This window comes from Gymnoscopelus braueri (assembly GCF_963280865.1).
Source record: "Gymnoscopelus braueri genome assembly, chromosome: 2".
NCBI classification, from domain to species: Eukaryota; Metazoa; Chordata; class Actinopteri; order Myctophiformes; family Myctophidae; genus Gymnoscopelus; species Gymnoscopelus braueri.
The window spans coordinates 47,420,939-47,445,836 of NC_137604.1; the positions used below are offsets into that span (position 1 = coordinate 47,420,939).

The 24,898-nt window shown below is 38.2% G+C and overlaps 2 protein-coding genes across 4 annotated transcripts; both read right to left on the reverse strand.

The window, feature by feature from the left end:
- Nucleotides 1–863: 863 nt before the first annotated feature.
- On the reverse strand, nucleotides 864–18,601 carry LOC308076804 (integrin alpha-X). 3 transcript variants are annotated; one of them, XM_080417293.1, is made up of 31 exons: nucleotides 18,503–18,601; nucleotides 17,529–17,661; nucleotides 15,419–15,513; nucleotides 14,541–14,608; nucleotides 13,430–13,544; nucleotides 13,175–13,314; nucleotides 12,927–13,069; nucleotides 12,593–12,743; nucleotides 12,310–12,445; nucleotides 12,135–12,208; nucleotides 9,736–9,853; nucleotides 9,308–9,453; nucleotides 8,896–9,042; nucleotides 8,527–8,724; nucleotides 8,107–8,237; nucleotides 7,798–7,958; nucleotides 6,616–6,782; nucleotides 5,491–5,607; nucleotides 5,303–5,373; nucleotides 5,053–5,194; nucleotides 4,593–4,691; nucleotides 4,358–4,437; nucleotides 4,133–4,210; nucleotides 3,905–3,983; nucleotides 3,562–3,669; nucleotides 3,427–3,483; nucleotides 3,198–3,323; nucleotides 2,993–3,106; nucleotides 2,859–2,894; nucleotides 2,395–2,505; nucleotides 864–2,182 (listed from the first exon to the last, which is right to left on the reverse strand). In XM_080417293.1, exons 1-31 carry the CDS (start codon nucleotides 18,549–18,551, stop codon nucleotides 2,003–2,005), a joined length of 3,570 nt encoding a protein of 1,189 aa, XP_080273419.1. In that variant the 5' UTR covers nucleotides 18,552–18,601; the 3' UTR covers nucleotides 864–2,002. The 3 variants fall into 3 exon arrangements, with proteins under 3 accessions (XP_080273419.1, XP_080273417.1, XP_080273418.1); XM_080417291.1 differs by having other exon boundaries at nucleotides 865–2,182; nucleotides 14,541–14,611; XM_080417292.1 differs by having other exon boundaries at nucleotides 865–2,182; nucleotides 14,541–14,611; nucleotides 17,529–17,658; nucleotides 18,503–18,593.
- A 1,475-nt stretch (nucleotides 18,602–20,076) lies between these two features.
- LOC308095947 (nicotinate-nucleotide pyrophosphorylase [carboxylating]-like) lies at nucleotides 20,077–23,060 on the reverse strand (the record flags this gene model as incomplete). The annotated part of the gene is made up of 4 exons (XM_080443130.1): nucleotides 20,077–20,277; nucleotides 20,392–20,523; nucleotides 21,130–21,440; nucleotides 22,808–23,060. The coding sequence occupies 4 exons, from the start codon at nucleotides 23,058–23,060 to the stop codon at nucleotides 20,077–20,079; spliced, it is 897 nt and encodes a 298-aa protein (XP_080299256.1).
- Between the last annotated feature and the right edge of the window lie 1,838 nt (nucleotides 23,061–24,898).

Genomic DNA, 24,898 nt, shown 5'->3' on the forward strand with positions numbered 1-24,898 from the left:
ATGTTTAAATATATAGAATGTTTACTGCTAATGTGCTGCTAACCATAATGTATATGCAAAAAATGAATAAAGTTTTTTTTTTTACAAACCATTGAAAATGCTTTCAGTTAAAAATCTTGTGGTTATTCCCTATGTTGCGTAAGTAATGTATGGTTTTATTTCAAAGTACTCAAAAAAAAAAAATCTTTTTCTAATGGCAACCAAATATTAAAACAATGTATTTTTTTTTTAACACACAACACATATCGGCTGTCAGGTGGAAACCTCATATGTCCAAAACTGTTACTTTTCAGGATTCAAATTTAATAGCAAAAGTAGCAGATCGACAAGCTCGAAATGCTTGCAGATCTGATACTTTTGATGCTTTTGTAGTAGGGCGTTAACTTAACTTAACATGGTGCTAGGAGGTTTCTACCCGACAGCAACGATATCCAGACAAAGGTCACACTTTTACATTTGAAAAGGACATATTGGCATGGTGCCAGACACATTGTTCAGTATTAATAATAATTTGTTTAGCACCTTTTCATGACATCAAATGCAGCACAAAGTGCTTTACATAAAAAAAAATAAGAAAAATGCAAGCAATAGAAAAATAACACAATATTAAATAAGGTTAAAACATTAAGATCAATAGTAGTAAAGCTAACAGAACTAGATGTTTCAATCACTACGGTAACTAAGTTGGCGTTCTTGAAGGTCAGAGTGGAGTGGTGGATAGGGAGGGTATAGTCCTTCATTGAGGTCATCAGGTGGCAACCCTGCTTCATCGATGTTTCATTGATGATGGCCCACAACGTCTCCAGAGGGCTCAACGGTGTGTCTGGTGTCCCAGGTACACCCCCCTCCGTTCCATACCCTCCATATCCCCCACTCACCCCCCTTCTCCCTGAGACAGGCTGACCGCATACCAAAAACATAATCAAGAACAAATTTAAAAGGAGGCAAGATCAAATTAAAACAATACAAGAAAATTGCAATAATAAAACAAAAATCCCACAGTACAGAGTAGTACAGAGACACCAATATACTAAAAAAATACAAGTTAATTACAAGTTTTATTTTGACTATAATCATATAGTACACACTGAGGTAAAGCTATATATACTGTACATAGCTATATACAGTATTTACATAAAAGCAGTGGGGTATATTACTCCCATGGTTGTATATTACCATCCAAACCACAGTCCAAAGTCATCACTGACATGGAACCAAATCTAAGTTATATATAACTAGACATACCCGTAGGGGGATATGAGCACCCAAGCCCCGGTGAAGGGCGCAGGCGAAAGTACAGACCTTGCTGCTTGTTTCTCGCGCGAAACCTGGCAACGTTATCTCCCATTGTTTGACACATAATGGCTAATAAAAAGCTGAGATTTGATGAAATTGAGAAACGGGCTTCGCAGTTAAGTTCAGATGGTAATGGGCAATACCTGTGTGCAAAATCAGATCTAGTGCTCCAGCCAGTGAGGAGAAACGGGCACACACCGAGACACCATGGCCACAGAGGTTAGTCAAATTATAGTTAGATTATAGTTAGATGTGCCTGTAGTTGCGTTGGCTTTCGGCAATCCATTGATTCTAAGTAGATTTTTTTTGGGGGGTGGGGGTTATATTTCGCTGTATTTTTAATGGCACATTCATTAAATGGTCCAGCCAGCCGGGAATCAAACGGGTGATCGACTTGCTGATTAGGGCGTTTTGTGCCCATGTTGTATGTGCCCTAAACACTTGGCTATTGAATCGCCCATCATTCACACAATGTTTTCATTGCAGATTCAAAAAGCTAATATCTACATTATCACTGCCGTCACCCATGAATAGTAACAGTAATAACTACTATATTCCTACAGTACCACCTATTCTTTTGTAGCCAGAAGATCAGAGATCTCTGTCTACTGATAATCATAAAGTAAAAATATATATCTCGGCTTGTTAAAGCATAATGGTCTGTTGCCAGAGCTGTAATAGCAGCAATGCACTGTGTTTTACCAGATCACTGGACTACACTGCTAGTGGGGGTGCTGTCATTTCCCTTCCCACCATCATCTAGAAGTGGGTTTGCTTCTGCAGGTGCATCAGTGTTTGGTGGGTCATTTGAAGGCTGCTCATAGTTGTTGGCATTGTCCTCCTCTTCTTGGAAATCCTCAAGTGTTTTCCTCTTAAAGCAACCCAACTTAGGAGACGCACAAAGAAAGTAATTAAATGTTAAGTGTTTTATTTAAAACTGGAAAAAAATCATATTGTTTAAGTTGTCTAGCCCTTATAAAACATTTTGGAGGACATATTTTGTCTATGTGTGTGTAAAAATGGTAAAAAAAAAATGAAGCCAGTTTTTACTGTACTATCAGGTTTTAATTGAGACCCTTGGATGCTGTGTGCATTCACCTTAAACATCAACGCTGTGATGATCAGTAGAAACAAGATGCCACCTCCAACTCCTGCTCCAATGATCAGCTCTTTATTTGGGGGGACAATGAGCTCAATACGAACATCAGTCTGTTGGGGGGGGGGGGGGGGGGGGGGGATATATTGTCAGGAATGTGTGAATAATAAATATTGAACTCGGTAAAATGTTTTACGGAAAAGAAATTGCTCCAAAATCATGTGAGTGTGGATTGAATATTATCCATTGCGTTTTAGCTTAACTAGTTAAGCCCATTGCAAAAATTGCAAAAATAACTGATCTACAAGCTCACAGCATGTCACGATGCAAAGCATCGTGAAATTGATCTGCTGCTTTAGCTTTTTTATGTTTGAAATTGTTTACCTATATGACACGCCCAAACTAGGGATGCAAGGTTGAAAGTGGTTAAATCCTTTCTTCCAAACAAATCGATTAAGTGAATTACCTGTATTTGGGGAAATCTTATAGAGTCGTCCTTAATCTGTAAGAAATACAAACATAGAGTGAATTAAACGTAATGACAAATAAGTAGTGTGAAGTGTGGTATTGCTTGGAGCATGGTAAAAACAATAAACCTACCCCGTGTTTACTGGAAGCCTGGACATAACGTTTGTTATCATAGGTCACTTCTATAAAGCTTTTAAACTGAACCTCTTCTCCATTTCCAGTAAATTGTTTGGGTAAAGGAAGACTCTGTGAAGTGAGAGCATAAGTTTTGGTTCCACACAGTAAACAATCAATCTGAACTCTTTCTTCAAATAACTTATTTAACTTGTGTACAGACCTTTGCGTATTGCTTGAGGTTTTTAAATTGTACTTCCCCGTACAGTGTAAAGCGAATAACTGAATTTTTGTCCAGAGTGAAACTTTCACACGTGATGGATCTGCAGGATTTGTTTGAAGAGCAGTACTGCAACAGAGCAAAATTATTTAATTATTTTTTAATTAAGTTATTTTGTATAGGTTGTTCATGCTAGAATGTCTCCATATTAAATAAAACGTGTTTTACTTACACCAGATGTTTTTGTTATGCTGGCGATGGGCTGGTGGTCTGTGCATTGAGTTTTATTCTTAAAAAGAAACGAGACTTTTAATGAATTGTAATAAATCATAGCAGTACAAATATGCATGTGTGGCAAACGTGTTACCTCTTGCACCAAGACATGATAGTTCTTCACTTCAAAGTCATGCTCCAGTTTAGTTGGTATATGGATGGTCACATTAACAGGCAAAGCCTTGAATCCTGAGTTCCTCACCTATGGGCAGTGTGACACATTGAACCTCTCAGTATCCACCTTTACCCTACACAGTGAAATGTCTAGATGGAAAATTGGACTATGGGTACATTTAGGTCAATGTTTTACTCTCAGAGTTAAATTTACACTGGATTCAGGGGACTCAGACTAGTCATGACTTGAACTGGGTTTCAGTGTTATGAAAGCTGTAGCTTAAGTACAGGATTTTTTTTCACCCAGTAATCTACTACTATACCTCATAGACATTCAATAGTTTCTTAGGTGCACTATGCTCTGGAGTAAAGTTGAGAAAGGTGATCGTCTCCTGATCATTCCTGTGTAAAAATAGATGAATTACTGTATAACTGCTGACACATTTTCAAACGAATTCAGCAAATTGAAAGGTTATGGCTATGTAAAACCACAATATTGATACATATTTTATCATAAAAATGTACGAGACCTTTTCACTCATGTTACTTACACTCTTACAGCCAAGTCAATTTCATATTGTACAGGTATGGTTTTGGTCTTGGAGCTTCCAGTCGAGTTGTCATTATCACTACATCAAAGAAAATGAAAATGGGTTTAATAATTTATTAAAATCAATTAAGATTTTGAATTCATGTTATTAATGCAGGGGACATAATGACAGTACAGTAGTGTACAGCATATGTCTGAATTATTTACACTGTAACAAGGCTCCTACCTTTTTCCAGTAATGGTCATTGACATTGTGTCATTCCACTCATATCCACTGATGATGCGGAAATTACTCTTAAATGTAGCCTTGAAAGAGAAATCGGCCAAGGCATTTTACATTAGATTAGATTTCATGAAAGTCTGCAGAGAAACGTCAAAGTGCTGAAGTGATGTCAACCAAAACTCCCTTATAAAGCCACAAGTTTCACTTTTAACATTTTAGTTATGAAGCAGCGACTCACCACAGACCTACTCCGATAAACAGGAAGGCTGACGCCACATGTGGTTCTGTCCATCACACCTTCAAGATCCTTGCAGCTATGCAAAGTTGGCCTTGTTGACTGTAGAAACCAGTTGAAACACTTAACCCCACATAAGCAATAAGCCAATATAATCATACTGTGTGCAGTTGAAATGCTACCGTCATGCTCAGTTGAAATTGCTGGGAAGTATTTAGACAACCAGCTAACAAGTCATATTAAAAACTACAGCATTATCTAAAATGATTTCCTCTAGGATTTTCATGCCCAGGAGTCCCCTGCCAATGCAAATACATGCAGCGCTTCTGCCTTGAGTTAAATCCTGCCGGTACATTCTCCTGTGTCTCACCTACCCCTGCTCTCTCCCCAACTCACTATTCTTGCTGTCTCAGAAAAGAAAGGAACATCTGAATGAAATATCAAGATATATATCGTATATCACCGTCACAAGCTCCATCTTGGAGAATGAGAGTCCTTCGGGGTAGTGAAGGTTGAGGTAGGTGTTGTAGGAGTCATCTCCTTGATTGGACAGTTTCACAGTCACATTAAAGTAGTTCAGATGTACTACTACCAGTGTTGGGGTGCTAAAAAACAACAAACAAATAAAACAGGCAGAGTCAGTCCCTCTCAAGCTAGTAGTCCATAATCACAATTTTACCACAACCTCTATAGAGTAGTTGTCATATACGTACCTGAAATTGAAGTCTACCTCAAGTTCTGATATACATTTGTCATTTTGCCTACAGTTCCTTTGAAAGGGTACCTATAAAACAAACATTTTATTTTATTATCTGATTATTTAAAATTATTATTATTATTAAACATATCGGCGTATAACTATGTATTGGAACCACTGTCTTTGCTTTGCTGCTGTACATACCGAATAATCGACCTGCTTTAGGCTGTCCACATTGAGGGTGGCAGTCTGTTTATGGCTTTCAGGTTGAGAAAAGTTTAATCTGATCTTGATGGGAGATAGCGTGTCTTCCACACACATCTGCAAGGAGAAAAAAAAACCTGCTTAACATTCCCAATTCAAAATCAGTGAAAGTTATTGAGGCAGTAATCTTAAGATGACATTTGATGCTGAGAGCTTTTATTAATTTGCCTTTTTATATTGATTTCTGAAACGGTGGCAAATATTGAGGTCCCCCCCATGACCACTTAAATACGTCATTGACCAGCATCCCCCAGGGGTCTATTTGATCCCCTCCTTTTTTTCCCTCTACACCAAATAAGGAACAGAGACACTAGGGTTCACGGTATAACAGGTGAGCAGTGTGCTCAATCATCAAATCATTAGCTATTTGAGACAGTATTTTCTGGTAAAACATGTATGGGAGGAGCCTCATTGTTCAACAAAGGAACCATCCACAGTTACGAACAAAGTGAAAATGTCTTTAATGTGCCACTGCATCGTTCAGGGCCAGAGGGTTGAAACACGTCCGTTTGTGATTTCTTCTGTGGCACATTAAAGACTTCATTTGTGAGTGCAGATGGTTCCTTTGTTGTTCAAGTTAAGAATCTGCACCCGGTTTGAGTTGAGCACGCCTATCCTTTAAGTTTAAGGAACCTCATGTTAACATTACCTTTTCTACCTCAAACACATACTCAGATGCTGCGTAAGTAATTTTAATTATTGTAATTGTTCTAAATGTCTGAATTATTAACATGCTTCTTTCTCCAGTAATGGTCATTGATATTGTGTCACCCCAGTCATAGGTATTCATGAATGAGGTGGCATAAAGTTTTAAATGTTTCTTTCTATCATGAGCACAGTAGGGTTGATACTGTCTGCTTAGATCCAAGAGGCTCTATGTACCATCTGACACAGTTTAGAATGTAAGGTTATTAAGGTTGATAACATGACGTTTTCTTCCCAATCTTTCGCAAAATGCCACCCTGCTTGTTCTAACATGATTCACATTTTCCTGGCTGCTGATTTGACAAGCCTTATAACAATCCTCATCAGTGCATATGCTGTAAAGCTATTGTATCACCATACTGGCATATGGACAGAGTGATTGAAGCAGGATTTTTCACTCTCCAACACCACATCAAACTGAAGATTCCGGGATGCTTTGTCTTTTTCATCGAAGAAACCTCTGGCTATGTGTCTCTCTGGATCCACAGCCAGTGTGTAGGAGATGTTCAGTCCACTTGTCACTGCCCCTAGAAAGGTACATACAGTATACAATGTCTGAATTGGATAAAAGCCCTGACTGTCTGGTAGACTGTATCAGCAGCTAGACACATTATATTGTGCTCCACGTGGTGTTCTATGCCTGGACATCTACATTCTAATGTCCAGTTTACTGAACAGATATTTGTCTTGTTTCTGTCATTGGTGCTTTGAGTTGCATAAGCCACTTATTTCCTATGCCATTTATCAAATTATTTTAGCAGTGTTGGGTTTGGTATGCGGGGGGGTTTTATGGGAAATTATTATGATAGAGCAACCCTGTAGTTGGTAGCACCTGAGGGTGGGGAGTATAAAAGGCTGCTTTCGATACCAGTCTGTAAGTAGGGCTGGTCAGAGTAACATGTGCCCAGAGGACATGATTTTATTGTTAGGATGTATATTATGGACACTGTAACTTTTTGGAATAAAGGCCCACCAAGTGGCATTTAATATATTTCCTGCCTCTGCCTCCTCACTTCTGGTCATGACCGCTCGGTCAATCTAACACTGTCATTGGTGCTTTGAGTTACAGTTGTACGACAGTTAACTAGTTGTACGAACGCTTGTGTTATTGTTGTACTGTTTTATTGGATCTTGTTTAGTCGATACACTTATTTGTTTTAGCTCCTGCTCATTTGATTTGGCTCTTGTTGTCTCATCTGTTTAAGGAAATAAGTAGGTAGCTGATATAATGCACTTTTACCTTAGCGCTAGGTATACTCTTGGTTGCTTGTTTTTGCAGAAAATGCACTTAAGACTTCTGGTGATTAGTAGTTTTCGTTCCCTACCTATGTTGAATGCACTTATTGTAAGTCGCTTTGGATAAAAGCGTCCGCTAAATGACTGTAATGTAATGTAATGTAATAAGCCACTTATTTCCTATGCCATTTATCAAATTATTTTAGCAGTGTTTTTATGAATTTTATGATTTGGCTTTTGTTTTATCATTATACAACTAAACTAAAACCTAAACATCTCATTCCAACCATTGGACAGGGTTCTTACCTGTTTTACTCTGGGTTGATTCTGACATAACAAAGCATGCTTCTAAGATACCCATAGGTAGAGGTTCTGCACGTAGCTGAGCCCCACAGGCTATATCCTCAGTGCTTATCTCCTCTCGATCAAAGGACAGACCAGCAGAGATGTTTAAGACTGGCTTGGACCTGGAGTACATAATTGGCTGATTATTAAATGTTGTACATTTGCTATTGGGTTGTAATAATACACAAATCTCATAAAGATCTGATAATTATCTGCAAGATAATTGTGGTGTTTTTCTCCCTCCCATACTGACTAAAGGTTTATTAATACCTGAAGATGTTGACACTTCCACGTGATCCTACAACAATGTCAGTCAGTCCATCCTCGTAAAGGTCCATTTTCCCATCAAGTGCCAGTCCAAAGAACTGCAGTTGAGGATTAATTTTCTCTGCTGTGATTCTCTGGAAAAGAGAAGACTTGTCATGATGTTTTCACTGCTTCCAATATTGTTGAATTAACTTTTCACCTGCCCTGCTCCCAAGGAAGGTTATGATGTTAAACTCAGCAACAGTGTGGAAGCAGAATTCTGTCTCATGACACATGATAGACTGACCCTGAGACCTTCTATTAACATACTTGTCTGTCTAACGTCAACGTTGCTGTTCTCTCTGGGAAAAGAAACTAACACTATCTGATTTAAATGAACATTGTGGATTTTACAATGTAGTATGTTAGGCATGACCACCTCACCTGGCTGACAATGTTTTGTATTCCTTTGAGTTTGTCACCGAGGTAAATGTATACTGCCCCCTTGTTGTTGTCTTCAAGTGGAGCACCAACGGCCACATCTCTGAGACGGTCTCCGTTCAGATCTCTGACAGAGGAAATGGTCATTCCAAATCTGCCCCGAGACGGCACAGACACATTCAACGTATTCTCCAGTTGCAGCTGTGGAAGAACGGGCGATTAAGATGAATTAATTTCATTTATTTATTTTAAACACTTTCAATCTCATCTTTTCTAAAATGGCTTAGGGCTTAAGTGGTTAATATATTCCTGAAAGATCATGCTAATAGTGCCATGCTGAATTTGTTGGTCTTAATTCTTATCAAAGCCCACCTCTTGAGTCAGGGCGTACACGTAGATCTGACCTTCTCTCTTCTCCTGAGCTTGGTAAAACAGAGGTGCACCCACCAGAACAAAATCAGTGTTGCCATCCGAGTCAATATCTATTGTGCACAGCTCTGCCCCAAAGTAGGAACCAATCTGTTGGATACAGATAAGAATTTAATTATTCATATTGATACCAGAATACCAATGTATGTCTCTGGAAAAGAAAGCAAGAATAAAAAAAACTTCCAACATTTGTACCTAAAATTTGAAATTAAAAAAGGACACATTGACTGTCTTGAAACACCTTTATGAAAGCAAATAAAAAAAGACAACTTAATTTTTACACATACATTTCTTCACGTCTTTTGTATAGGGAAATATTCCTTCAACAACATATTTCCTCAAGACAGTTACTAACCTGTTCCCCACCATCTACTCTTCCTGCTACTGCCCAATTGTTGCCCGCTTTTTGGAAAAGCACAACTTGTCCTTTGTGTTCATATCTTGGTGCACCAGTGAAATACAGAGGAACGTTGTTCTTCTCGCCAACAGCAACAGAGTATCCTGCATAATAACGGAATCATACAGTCATTGTAAATTGCAGAGGTGGTAACAAAAAAAAACAGCAGCTTAATGAAACAAAATGCAGTATATGGTGATATATGCAGATTGGAGCAGATGCAAAGATTGTGTTTCCAGTCCACATATATAATATATACACAAGCTGTGAAGCACCGTAACATTCTGTATAATGGTATATAGATCAAAATTAGTTTATGCATAAACAAACAGCAAATAGCTCAAATAGAGAAAAAGGCATATGACTGATGTTGTAATTTTTCATACCCATATAAGAGTCTTTTTTCATATCGTCATCCAGAATTTTATTTTCCTTCAAGCCGTCAATCTCATTGATAGACCCCCGCCAGGTATTTGTCCCCACTGAACCGAGAACCAAGATATCCTGTTGATAAAAGCACACAGCGCAAGGATTGTGGTCTGTCAGTGTATTTGTTGCATCAGTGTGGTGTAAATGCAGTTACCGCAATACCGAAATTCAGCACCGTTTCTGTGGTTCTGAGCTGCTAGAATTATCTGTTGAGTCTAATCTAATGAAGGCGCCCTCTTGATGACCTTTATGACACTATACTCTCGCCTGCAATTCTTTCCACTAACATCCAAGCCTTGTTTCTACATATAGGGACACATCCTACATTAATAGCACAAGAGTTGGCTTTACTAGATCATTTATATCTGAAAAATGACTATTTTGCTAAATTGTTCACGGGTGGAGAAAAGTGTCAGGTGTGATGATGTGTGATAGGAAAGTATCAGCAAGAATGAAAGAAAAGGTGTACAAGACGGTGGAGAGACCAGCTATGTTGTATGGTTTAGAGACAGTCACACTGAGGAAAAGACAGGAAGCAGAGCTGGAGGTAGCAGAGACTAAAATGTTGAGGTTCTCTCTGGGAGTAACAAGGATGAGTAGGATCAGGAACGAGTGCATCAGAGGGACAGCCCATGTTAGATGTTTTGGAGATAAGGCCAGAGAGGCCAGACTGAGATGGTTTGGACATGTACAGGGGAGGGAAAGTGAGTATATCGGTAGAAGGATGCTGAGGTTGGAACTGCCAGGCAGGAGGCCTAGAGGAAGGCCAAAGAGGAGATTTATGGTTGAAAGAGGACTTGAAGTTAGTTGGTGTGAGAGAAGAGGAGGCAGAGGGCGGGGTGAGATGGAGGCAGATGATTCGCTGTGGCGACCCCTGAGGGGAACAGCCGAAAGGCAGTGGTGGACAGTAACGGAGTAAATGTACTTGAGTACTTTACTTGAGTACAGATTCTGAGGATCTGTACTTTACTTGAGTATTAGATTTTTGGGCGGTGAAACCGCCCCTATAAGTGAGGTTTGGATATTTGTACAACAAATCCTGCGCTGTGATTGGCCAAAAATGTACAAATTTTTTTTTACAAAAATGTGCACCGTGATTGGCCAATCACAGTCTATTCAGGACTGTGATTGGCCAGTGTCACATGACACATGTGCATAGCTCTATATAAGAAACCATAACTTTAAAAAAAACATAAATTTGTTTTTTTTAAGTTATGGTTTCTTCCATCATAAAGAGTGTTTTTCAATAAATGTATTTATTTTTTGTACATGATTGGTTGACTCCATTCAGTATTGTGATTAGCTAGCAAGACACCGCCCACTTCACACAGGGTGTGATTTTTTTGATACTTAGTACTCTTACTTGAGTACATTTCCATGACAAATATTTTACTTTTACTCAAGTACATTTCTAGGAAGGCTGTAAAGTACTGTAAAGTACTCCGCTCGCCTCTTTTTACAGTACATCTTGTATAGGTGTATAGGAGTAAAAGTATTTAGATCTGGTTCCTCAGTCATTTCTATGTTTTTATAGGTGTTTCTGCAGGCTTTGTATAACGTACTGGTTCTACAAGCAAGCACATCAGTGCATGCAGTGCAGGTGGTTTCAGAGAGTTACAGTACTTCTCTGAAACAAGAGTTACAAGGTCCTATAAATTAATTGTGAAAACATTACAGCAATTCTTTGATATCAAAATTAAGAAATGTACTTCTACTTTTACTCAAAGCATGTACTTTTGAATACTTAAATATATTTAAAAGCAATGACTTTTTTACTCTTACTTGAGTAACATTTTGACTGAGCTACTTTTACTTTTAGTGGAGTAAATTTGACCAAGAGTATCTGTACTCTTACTCAAGTACTGGGGTCAAGTACTTTGTCCACCTCTGCCGAAAGGAAAAGAAGAAGAAAGTTCACATATTGTTACAGGCTAATTCGTAGCACGTAACTGTATTTGATCATATTTAGAATACTGTGAAAGACAGCGATGTCCTGACCTAAGTGACGGACGAGTAGCCAGACAGAGATGCAGTAAGGAAAAAAATACAGAAACAGATGCAGTCAGATACAGTAACATGCACTACATCTGTGTCTTGAGATGCCAAGTTAACTTGAGTGCTAGAAGTAAGAACAATACAACGAGCTAACCATTTGGCTAAGTTAGCCATATCAGATCCATTGGGTTGTAGCATACAGTTAAACCAGAAGGCTCAGAAACCATGAGAGCCATATTATCAAATAATAATATTATAAAACCTGCGGTTCTGAATTGACCGGCACAGTATCATGTATAATTATACAGTATATTTTACATAATGTTAACTGTCTTCAGTTGGTTACAGTGCATTCACTCACCTTATGGTAGATGGCACTGAATCCACTCTGTGACATCTCATCAGTCAAGTGTCCAGCCAGTGCGGTGTTAGAGCCTGAATGCAATAGTATACTTGTCATTACTTCAGAAGTATCGTAGAAAGATTATTGCGAAGATTGTCAACGGCAATGGTGTTCAAAAAAGAAATTAAATGACCTTCAATGTTAAAGATCTTTCTTTCAAAATTCTTCAGTAATATTCCGAGTCCATCGTAGTTCTCGATTTTAAATGTATTGTTATGTTTGGGCTCTGAGGCAAGAGCTTCAAGTTTCTTCAAGTCAACATCTTTGACCTGGCAACAGAATGAAACTTGGATGAAGTGTAATGATTGTTATCAAGGTACACATCATCCATAGGGAAACACTATTGAAACTGAATCCAAATGTAAAAGTACTGGATATTTAAAACCAAACCATCCAACCACTACTAACCAACTTACCCCGATGACAAATCGAATTATGTTTTTTTCAGCATACTTTTCGATAATCTGTCCTTTGTTTCTATCAGTTGGATTCCCATCCGTGATTATTACCAGAACTTTCGTTGCATCATGGGAGGCGCCTGCAGTTTGGTTTTCGAAGAGGTTTTTTCTGAAACAAATGTGCAAGTACAACATGACCTGTTCAGATTTGATGAATCAAATAAAATGGTCAAACTAGGATACATTAATCATTCAAACCACAAGGCATTGATTGTCAGCTGTAATCTGTAAGATAAGAGGGAAAGTTGTAGGTGGAGGTTTTTAACAAACAAAAACGTAATTCTTAACTCACAACACAAATGTCAGAGCGTCATGTGTGTTGGTGAGAGATTTCATGTGCACTTCTTTTTTAAGATATTCATAAGCGCTCCCATTTTGATAACCATTGAAGTCAAAAACTGTTCGAGTCTTGGAGGAGAACTGAACTGCAGCAAACTAGAGAGAAATGAGACAGTAGCATACAATTAATATTACATAGATAAACAATATAGTAGATTCAGCTCATCTACAGCTTCATGAATGTTATAGAACAATAATAACCTTGATAGATGACGCGTTGTTTTCTTTAAGTGTTTTCATTATGTCCAGTATAAAATCCTTGTTTTTTTCAAATTCACTCTCGGACATGCTTCTTGATCCATCGAATAAAAAAACAAGGTCCACTGTTTTCTTTGTACATGCTAGGCAAAATATGGAAAGCAAGTTAGAAAAACATGTTTAGCCTTAGCTATGACATAAATAAATGCACAACATTAGCTCATCGTTGAAAATCATTCTTGACCCACTTTGGTTTACCTTGGAAAGCAGGTGTGAGGTTCTTACGGCCCTCAAAGGGGCTGCTGAACTGGGAGCAGATACCGTTGAGGTAGGAGTTCTTATAACATTCATGGGCAAGACTTGGGCTGCAGGCCTACATAAAAAGAAAGATTTTAAAGGTAGGGTAAGTATTCCTTTGTTAAAATAAGTGTAAAATAAATATATTCTGATAGTAATCATTGCTATAGACTGTTTGTTCAGCAACCCTGTCTCTCCAGCTCTTTAATAAATAGAAAATGCATTTTCAGGTCGGGACACTCATTTTATCCAATCAGGAGAGAGAACTCTTATATACGGGATACAGGATAAACAATTGAAAGTGATGACTAAAAGAAATGAGCAGACAAAATTGGAACTGGAACAATATATAATTGAAACTGATAAAAGGGTACCCTCTTCTGATTGGTTGAAAATGTGCAACCCACCTGAAAATGTATTTTCTGTTTATTAAAGAGCTGGAGTGGAGAGACAGGGAGACCCCTGTTGCTGAACAAACACTCCAGAGCAATGCATACTATCAGAATAGGGCTTTAACTTTTAACAAAAAACCTTTTGTTTTGACCAAAACAATACTTACTTTAATGTTTTAAAGGGAGGTTTTAAAGGGAGGTTTTAAAGGGATGTGGACTCAACCCCAGTACTTGAGTCGAAGTATAGATACTGCTGGTAAAATATTACTCAACTACAGCGAATGTTGCTCTGTCAAATTTGTAGTTGACTTAAAGTACTTGCTTTTAAAAAATATTTAATTTAGGTATTCAAAATTACATGTTTTGAAAAATACCTAAGTATTCAAAAGTACAAATTAAAAGTAATTTTATTTTCTTTATCAATGAATTGCTGTATTCAAATGTAGACATTTTACAAAACAATTCCGATTTTCCAGAACAAAAACAAAAACATTGTGAGCTTGTAGATCTGCTATTTTCACTATATTTGAAACAGGGCGTAAGTGGTTAATTCGTAAAGTAATTTTTTCCTTCCTAGAAATGCTGATCAGAAGTACAATATTTGTCTATGAAATGTAGTGGAGTGAAAGTCAGAAATATCGAAAAATACAAATACTGTAACAGGTTATTCATTTTCTTACTGTAAACTTGGAGTCATCGGCTGCTTCAGCAATGGACAATCCAAAGTACTTGACTGAACCAGTTGTTTTTCCTGGGATGGAAATAGATCATGGCAGTAGCATGTTCAGAGTGACATTCATTGAAAAACGTAGTAGTAGTAGTAGTAGAAAGCATAAATGTGTTTAATTTAATTAGGTGGAAATTGTCTTGTTTAATATCCAGCGGTGGACAGTAACGGAGTAAATGTACTTGAGTACTGTACTTGAGTACAGATTCTGAGGATCTGTACTTTACTTGAGTATTAGATTTTTTTTTATACGTATTACTCTTACTTGAGTACATTTCCAAGACAAATATTTTACTTTTACTCAAGTATATTTCTAGGAAGGCTATAAAGTTCTGAGTACTTTTAAGCCCACTCCACATCCACAACAATGTTTCGCCATGCATGTTGCAAGGAGTTGCAACATGCATGTTGCATGGAGTTGCAACATGCAGGAGTTGCAACATGCAACTACTTGCAACTACTTGCAACCATTAACCCCAATGGCAGTTGCAAGGAGTTGCATTACAGCAATTCATTGATATCAAAATTAAGAAATGTACTTCTACTTTTACTTTTACTTGTACTTTAAGTATTTTTCAAAGCATGTACTTTGGAATACTTAAGTGTATTTAAAAACAATAACTTTTTTTACTCTTACTTGAGTAACATTTTGACTGAGCGACTTTTACTTATAGTGGAGTGAATTTGACCAAGGAGTATCTGTACTCTTACTCAAGTACTGGGGTCGAGTACTTCGTCCACCTCTGTTAATATCTCCTATAACATTTTTATTATGACAGAATGTTGCTTATTTTTCATTGTGTGAATGCTATAAGAATCATATAGGCTTACCTTCTGGACTATAGCAGTGTGTTTTTCCAGTGTGTGGAATCCAACTACAAATTCCTCCGGTTCCATTATTCTTGAGGGGTGCGCTGACCATTACCCTGTAGATCAGGAAGACAGGTTTGAAATATAAGCATGATATATACTTATAACACTCATTGGCATTTAACTCAGTTATTAGTAGAATTTGTGTCAGCCATGACAAAAATAACAAAACCATTCCCTCTCTCAGTCTTTTTTGATTAGGACTTTATAATGCTTGCAATGTGACGGTTAAGTTACTGGCAGGATGCATAGTGCAATCCATGTGATAAAACCACAAACCGCCAACATTTGACTGCTTGTACTTGTAGATTGATTAACAAATCAAGTTAGAATAAGCAGATAAGTATAATGATGAGCAGAATTATTTCTATCTTGGCGCTAGCTTAAACTAGTCAAATTTGCAAAGCAGACCACATTTAGGATGTTTGGAGACTGATGAGAATCAGTGGTGTAAAGTAATTAAGTACATTTACTCAAGTACTGTACTTAAGTACAATTCTGAGGTATTTTTTTTAAACTTTACTAGAGTATTTCCAATTTTCAGTGCTTTTACTTCTACTCCACTACATCTCAGAGGCAAATATTGTATTTTTACTCCACTACAATTATTTGAAATCTTTAGTTATTAGTTACTTTGTAGATTTTAATTATAATCACAACACATACAGTATAACCACTTCAGCCCTATATACATTTCGGCCATTTGAAAATATCCGATCTACAAGCTCACAATGCCTCAAGAAGCTTATATCTGCTATTTTCAAAAGATTATTATGCATTTTATACATAATAACAACTTGTGAAACTGGACATTCTGCATAATGAGTACTCTCTACTTTTGATACATTTTGATACCAAAACTTAGTACTTTAGTACATTTTTTATTCCAAACTTGTATTTGCAGCAGAGTATTTCTACATTGCATTGATACTCTTACCTAAGTAAAAAATGTGAGTACTTTTTCCACCACTGATGAGAATTAGACATTGGAGTGCAACGATCCTTCTGCTATTAGGGTAGGCGATATGAATAAAATCTCACAAAATAATAATACCTATAATAATAATTCATTCAATTTATGTAGCAATGTTCTAGATACTCAATGTCGAACAAAAACTTTATTAAGAAAATAACCAGCTAAAATTGAAAAAAACAAAACACACAAAATGGTTAAAATGAAAAGGTAAAAGGGGGATTTGAATTAGGTGGGAAATGCAAGTCTGAAGAGGTGGGTTTTGAGCAGTGGTGGAAAAAGTCATCTTTTTTTTTTACTTAAGTTAAAGTATCAATACTGCAATGAAATACTCTGTTACAAGTAAAAGTCAGGAATTCAAAATGTACAACCAAAAGTAGAAAGTACTCATTATGCAGAATATCCCATTTCAGAAGTTTTCAAATGTATAAAAATATTTTGAATATAGCTGATATATAGGGCTGAAGTGGGCAATGTATGTTTTGTAATAATAATCAAAACCTACAAAGTAACTACTAACTAAAGTTTTCAAATAAAAGTACAATATTTGCCTTTGAGATGTAGTGGAGTAGAAGTAAAAAAGATTGCAATTTGTAAATACTCCAGTAAAGTAAAAATACCTAAGAATTGTAGTACATGTATTACTTTACACTGGTTTTGAGGGTGGTTTTTAACAAGGTGGGGGCAGTTTTGATGTGAGCTGGAAGTGAGTTCCATAGGGAGGGGGCTGCAACTGAAAAGGCCCTGTCACCCCAGGTTCGTCACAAAATATCAATTATCACAATAGTTTTTACCAAATATACCTTGATTTCATATTGTCACGAATTGTGGTGATTGCTATTGGTGCTTTAACAAAATATTTACACAATGAGATTTTTTATACATAATTATCAGTAATTATAGCATAAAATAAATAATAAAAGAAAATTACACCATATAACTGTAATGCAGCCTTTAAAACCAGAAAGCAGAAATACATACTCATCATGCCATATCAATTTAAAATGTCAACAATAATACAGGGTTGAAAATTTCAACGACATCAACAGTTGACTTTATGTGGTATTAAAATGGGATTTGATATTCACCAATACTTACCCTTTGTTGTTGCCAGAGTTGAACTGAAGAACTTTGTACCCAAAGAAATCGTTTCCCTCTTCAACACTAACGTTGGGGAAGGATATTGGGTTTTCCGTATCAAGGTTGAAAGCCAAAGAAACATAGATGGCTGCTAATTAACAAAATAAGAGAGAGAGAGACAGACAGACAGACAGACAGACAGACAGAGAGAGAGAGAGAGAGAGAGAGAGAGAGAGAGAGAAAATGAGGGAGATAAACTACCTGAGATCTTTTACTAAATGTTAATTTCATTTCAAGCGTTATCATCCCATTCATCCTTATTGCCAACTCCTCATCTTCACTCAGTAACTTTAAACACAGATTTAGGGCCAGCCAGATGAGTCAAGCCTCTCCATTTGCTTCTACCATGTAATGTAGCCCTACTTCTGCATACACACTTACTACTTGTTTACTACTTGTTTATTTTACTACTAATAAATCAAAACAATTCAACACTTTGCCATCTCTTTAAACCAGTTACAAATCATTCACACAGGCTCTGGTGTGCCTCTGACTGTAAAAAATCTAAACAAAAACGCAATATGGAACAGCTAGCATTGCAAAACACTTGTTTTACACTTGCATTATCTAACTGACACGCTACACTAGTATATGGTTTCCACCAAACCATTAAACAGACCTCAGGTGTCTTTGTGGCTATGGATGAATCTCTTATGCGCACAACCTTTTTCAGAAAACTGAAAATGAGGATACCAACTCTAAACAGCTTTTCAATAGGCTCCCTTAAACACATATTTTCACAATTTTCATAATCTTTGTTTCAAAGATGGGCCAACATCAAAAACATTTCCTGAAGACATATAGGCCAATTCCCAGGCACACCCTAACCCTTTTTCCGTAATACAGTGCTAAAATTTATTTATTCATTTTAGTTGTAGATTACTGTGGAGCCCAAAGTCCATTTTAAAATATAATATAATCTCTGAGCTTACCCATAGCCACCATGAAGGTGAGCAAGGACGTGTGGCCCTGCCCAGCCATCACTGAGTAAAAGGAACAATGTGTGTCAGTTTACAATCCACATTCTGAAGATGCACTGGCAGTGCCGTGCTTCCTGTGTGCTTCGTATAAGAGGGTGTTTCCTTCACTTTTTGGGTTGTGGTTAGAACATGCAGTATCTGTAACAAGCTACTCTCAGATTCAAAATGACAAAACATGTTCCTCTTTTCCTTTTTCCACTATGAGTTGAATAATTCTTAAAGCTGCACTATGGGTAACTTTCCTCTCTACCCCAGATTTGAACTTTGAATCTTGACCTTCAGGTCGAAATACATTTCAGATCCTATGTCTATGTGAGACATGACCTTTGACACGATCTAAATGTCTTAATAGAAGAGCAGGGAGACAAAATACAACCACCCCAATTTCTAATTTATATTGTATTAACATACTGTCCTCTACCATGCAAAATTACATTTTATTCATAAAAAAAAGTTACATAGTGCAGCTTTAAGTAAAAAATTTTTTTTTAAAACAGTTCTAAACATTTTATTGGAATCCTGGAAAACTAATATTTTGAATGTATCTACTTTTCCTGTTTATGATATAAAACAGTTTCTCAAAATACAGTAGCTAGCTTCACAGGGCCATGCACAGACTTGGACTTAATTATTACATTTTGATTAAGGACAAAATGTAAACAAATGTGAAATGTAATAATGTCATAAGCTGTGACCAGCTCTTGGTTTCTGCTTAAAGATTTTGGACAGACTGACCCAGGGGTGGCATACCGAACAGGCCTACCGTGCCCATGGCCCAGGGCAGGGCCACAAGATCTCAGAGGGCCCTAGCCAGAGAGCCTTCGTGTGAAATGTCACAGTTCTTAACTATGGCATAAACATTCTCTTTGAAGATTGATTGAATACTTTATTAGTCAGAAATGTAAACAGCACGAGGTACAGTCAGACATTAAGGCTTAAAGGATAACACAAACATGTCCTGGGGAAGATGACAAAAGACAGAAACCATCATGATAACGTATATGTACTTTTTTAGTAAGGAAGTATTTTAAGTAAATGTTTATCCCTTCAGTTTATCTATCTAGGACTTTAGAAGGGCTGAGTATGCTACTCCATGCAATATGGACACTTCAACTCTGTGGGGAGATATCCATAAAACAAGTTCCCTGTTATCCACCCCTGATCTGTATGAATGGGACCCCTCAATCATATAACTTCTTATACAATATATGATTTAGTGTTAGGCTTTACCACCAAGATTGTGCTCATACATTTTTTATCTCTATATTGTTTTGCAATTGGTTTACCCTACTTATTTTTACCTGGCCTCTGCTCCAAAATGTCATATGATTCTTTACACATTTACAGACACATTGAACAGTAACACAAACAGTAGAGCTGCACAGGAGAAACCAAGTCAACCAAACTCAATCACTTTGGTGTTTCCTGCAGGACTGTTTGCAATCGGCTTTCACTTCCAGCAAACATGTTTAACACTAAACAACGTAGAGGCTACTTTCCCTTCCCTTTTGACCTCAGTCAGTCATTTAGACTTGACTGACAACAGGCTTTCGGACCTTAAGAGAGAAGTCTACGATGGGGCAACCTTGCGTTATGCAGCCCAGGGAAATTATGTCCACATGGGGGGAGAAATAGTCAGATAGGTTCTCTGGAGTCACGCCTCCACTTGCCTCTATTAACAACGTTGGGAACTCCCCCTTCAACACACTGGCTGCTGTGTGGAGCTCCTGAAAAGGGGAGAGGGGTTGAAATGAGGTGGGGACGTAGGGAAGAAAAGAGAAAAGAATAAGAATGAGCAATTAGTAGAATTCATCAAACAGAGTCTGGCATCCATTTTTTACCTGAGGTTTAAAGTTATCCAGCATAACGATTTCTGCTCCTGCCTTTGCTGCCTCACTGCCTTCCTCCCAGGAGCAGCACTCCACTTCAATCTTACTGCTGAAGCCACAGACTGAACGGACAGCCTTCACAGCCTAGTGGATAAACACACTCTTGTCAATTCAATCTTAATCTCAAATGTCATGCAGCCAACACACCACCCTCAGAGATAACATTCTCAGAGTTAAATTGACACTGAGGATTTCCTACTGCACATATAGGTCTGCAAAAACATCTCATTGCAACATTCAGAGGAAATGTACTTCCTTAGGAGCTGTTGTGAAATATGTCACACATGACTGACTTGTGATGGTGAACTTTGATAGTAAATGAAATCCACTTTGGTTGGCCTATGTCCCATACATTTTTATGTCAGATGGCTTGAATTACAGACTTGAATTGTTTGCAAAATAATTTTGAAAAGTCAAATATCTAGCACTTAATGTGATATTAGTATGTCTCAGCCGTTTCATTGTAACCTAAACAGTGTTCCTGTTTTGGCCATGTCATTATCGGTGAAAATGTTCAAATTCTTCAAGAAATTCTAAATTCTTCAAATGTTTTCAAGAATTTCCAAATAATATAAAAAATAGCAGATCTACAAGTCGGCTATTTCAGCTATTTCTACATGACACCGTTACACAACAAAGTACACAACAAAGGGCTTGCATTATAACCAGTATGGTTGTAACTTGGGGCACCTTTGTGATACTTCCTGATGCCCAGACATGGTTATCTTTCAGCATCACCATTCCGCTCAGATCCTGCCTGTGCATGGACGCACCACCAACCAGCATGGCATACTTCTCTACCAGACGGAAGCCTGGGGTGGTCTTGCGTGTACCAGCCACCTCTCCATGCCATCCTGCTGCTGTGGCCGTCCTCTGGAGCTGAGAGCAGCGAGTGGCTATACCTGAAGCCCGGGCCAGGCAGTTGAGGGCTGGCCTCTCACCCAGGAGGACACACCGTGCTGGGCCTCTGACTGTAGCAGTGGGTGTGATAGCATCTGGACCTGGTGGTAGTAAACTTAAAGTTTAATGTGTGACGGAAAATAACGGATTTTCAATATAAAACAAATATTTTCAACTGAAAATCTGTTATGTTCGGCAAGCAACAAAGTATGAAGCTTTATACATGAGATTGTCATGGCCAAACTGCATGAGATGGAATTAATCCTACATCTTGTGAGATAAACATATTATTATCAGTTTTATTTTAGATTATATGAATCAAATATAGGGGAAGGCAGGTGACTGTCAGTTGAGGGTAATATTAATTGTGTTTGTGTGTTTTATTTAGATGTAGGCCTACAGTGTGCCAGCATGCACAGCTCCTGTACAGTTGTGCTGGAACACAGTTATCCCTAAATTAAACAAAATGTCTGCTGTGAAAAGGGTCCATTATTGCAGGTACGTATGACTTAAAATGTATGCACTCATGCTACTGTGCTTTGGATTTGTTATACTGTATACCAGTGGTTCTCAACCTTTTCAGGCCGTGACCCCCTAAAATAATCATATTTGAATTGGGGACCCCCACCCTGACAAGCACTTGGAATTGTAAGAGTTGAGGCATTACATTTAGTTAGTTAGTAAGATAAATATTGTGAAAATAGCCGATCTACAAGCTCACAATGCATTGCATTGCGGGACGTTTGTGCCTCTTTCTTACATTATTTGACAATTTGGCCAATGTTCAGTTTTTATTGTATAAAAGTGTTGATCATTTTTTTTTTTATCCCACGATTTTTGTAACCCTTATTTTTTCACCCTAGTGCCAATGCCTAAGCGTGTAATCCTGGGCACTACCTTCCCTCTGCCAACCTAGGGAGGCCAGGGCCGAGCTCATGCCTCCTTCAATGCATGAGAGCCGTCTGACCTTCTTATCACCTGACAGGGGAGAGTTTCCCTGGTTGGACGTAGCGCGTGGAAGGAACACGTTATTCCAACCAGTTCCCTTCCCCTCCATCAGGTGCCCCGGCTGGCCAGGGGGAGGCAGTATAATGACCAGGATTACTGCATGTTTTTTGTGAGGGTACCTACCCTAGGAGACACGGGGAGAACATGCAAACTCCACACAGAAAGGCCCTTTCGCCAACCCCACCTAGGGTGTGGGCACTGATGACGCGGAGGAGAGAACACGCCCCCAGCGCCCACAGCGTCCCCTGCGGGAATCGAACCCAGGACCTTCTAGCTGTGAGGCGACAGCGCTACCGACTGCACCACCGTGCCCCCGAAAAGTGTTGATCACTTTTTCTTAAAAAAAAATATAATTAAATTGTCACTTTGCTGTCATCTGGGGACACCCCCAAAATCATGTAGGGACCGACCCACAGGTTGAGAACTACTGCTGTATACAGTATAACCTTTCAAAGCCCACCTAACTCAGAGCCGTCTTGGTACATCCATTCCACCACGCAGCCGACCTCAGTGAAGACTGCTGTGAAGAAGGGACTTCCTGCCAGCACACTGCATGGGGATTTACAGAACAACGTAGCCTCAACTTCTTGGGACCCCACACAGACACCTGCAGGGTCAAAGTTTGGTGTATCCTCCATCAGCCACTCCCGTGCCAGTCGGCTCAGAGTCAGGGGTGGGATTGAATGCATTGCTTCACGTCTGGGCTGAGCCATCTTGAATTTTGTGATAGGAAGAGGTAATGTTATTTTCTGAAGAAGAAAACAAATTGTAATATATCTCAGATATCTCAGATCAGGTGATGCTAATTTACACCTGATGTAATTTTCAAAACCTTTCAAATTCAATCTTAGATTAGCATTGTGTTGTATGTTGCAGAATTATGCTATTTAATATTCTTATTTTAAACTTGCATTAGCAATAACAAATGGATGAGCCTGGAGTAGGCTACATTATCAGCAGTAAAATGGCTACCAGGAAGACTGTTTGTTCAGGAATTAAGCACCACACACATAAGCAAGACAAGTAGACAACAACAACAACAAAAACATGGAACATGGAAATAACTTTAAATGCTACAGTTCTCTGGGGTGCAAGTAGTAGAGGCAATATTGCTGCTGTCACCAAAGCAAAACCCCATTGCCCAATATTTATTTTTACATAATTTGTGTCTAAATGTTTTTGCAATAGCCCTACTGTACTGCAATTGTGTCTATGAAGTTTGCCCATGTCTGAATACATATTTCAGTAGGCTATTCTCTCTATAAGCCACATATAATAAGCTATTTCCCCATGTATAAAAACGTATTCAAAAAGTACTAAACATATACTGGTTGATTGACCCAACACTGCACTGTGTGTTGAAGTTCTGTTACTGAAATTGCAACACACACAGTGTTTTTAAACACATATTCAGGGATATCTCATTGAAAAGACCAAAAGCTATCTACTATATTAGCCTACTCACTTTTCGTAGTACCACCAAAATAAAGTTAAGCAAAACAAAACAAAATAAATGTGTCCGTTGTTGTGAATGAGGTGTAGCCTATATAATATGAGCGGTGCAATAAGCACTGAGCAACTGTATAGCAATGTGGAATTTGACCTAAACATTGATTGGCTTTTGTTTGTCACCCAGGCAGGCTCACACTGGTGTGTGTGTGTGTGTGTGTGTGTGTGTGTGTGTGTGTGTTTGTGTGTGTGTGTGTGTGTGTGTGTGTGTGTGTGTGTGTGTGTGTGTGTGTGTGTGTGTGTGTGTGTGTGTGTGTGTGTGTGTGTGTGTGTAACCTAAACATTGATTGACCACATGACTTTTGTTTGTCACCCAGGCAGCAGGCGCTGGTGTGTGTGTGTGTGTGTGTGTGTGTGTGTGTGTGTGTGTGTGTGTGTGTGTGTGTGTGTGTGTGTGTGTGTGTGTGTGTGTGTGTGTGCGCGCGCGCGCGCACTTGCATGCGTTTGTTTATGGTGGTGGTGGTGGTGTTTTTTTTTTAAATTAACTGAAAAATGTACGTAGCTAATATTACTGCAAGAGAACCACAGGAAATAAGAAGGTTACACAATTGCTTGAGGTTATAACATGGTAACAATAACAATTAAATATTACATTCGTCTTTCTTCAGGATAATAGGATTTATGCAATGCTCTGCAGTATCCAAAAATCAAAATATAATAATAATAATATTTCCTTAAAAACAAAAAAAATGGTCTACTGGATTGGATTTGATATTTAGCTCAAATTAAAAGAAGGACCGTATAATTTTTTGACACAACAGGATCTGTCAAAGGAAAAGAGGCGGGGGGAGGTGGGGTGGGGTGACGTCAGACAAAACACTGCGCAGCCCTGCGCGTTCTGGACGACCTCGAACGCAACCAGTGTTGCCACGTCGGCTTAATTTAAGCAACTTTGGTTTTGTTTTTCTGTTAAGTTGCTTGAAAATATTGGTAGTTGCGGTTGTTTGGGCTTGTCTCTAAAGTGTAGTTGTTGCTTATTTGGGCTTGTTTCTAAAGTGCAGTTGCTGCTTATTTGGCATTTGTTTCCTAATGTTGTTTAAAC

Bases quoted from the DNA above. Each gene is read 5' to 3' on its own strand.
- LOC308076804 (XM_080417291.1), bottom strand. From the start codon at position 18,551: ATGGCTGGGCAGGGCCACACGTCCTTGCTCACCTTCATGGTGGCTATG. The intron at 9,854-12,134 runs GTGAGTGAATGC...TTTTATCAACAG, and splicing joins TCAGTGCCATCTACCATAAG to GATATCTTGGTTCTCGGTTC. The intron at 3,670-3,904 runs GTATAGTAGTAG...CACTGCCCATAG, and splicing joins AACTATTGAATGTCTATGAG to GTGAGGAACTCAGGATTCAA.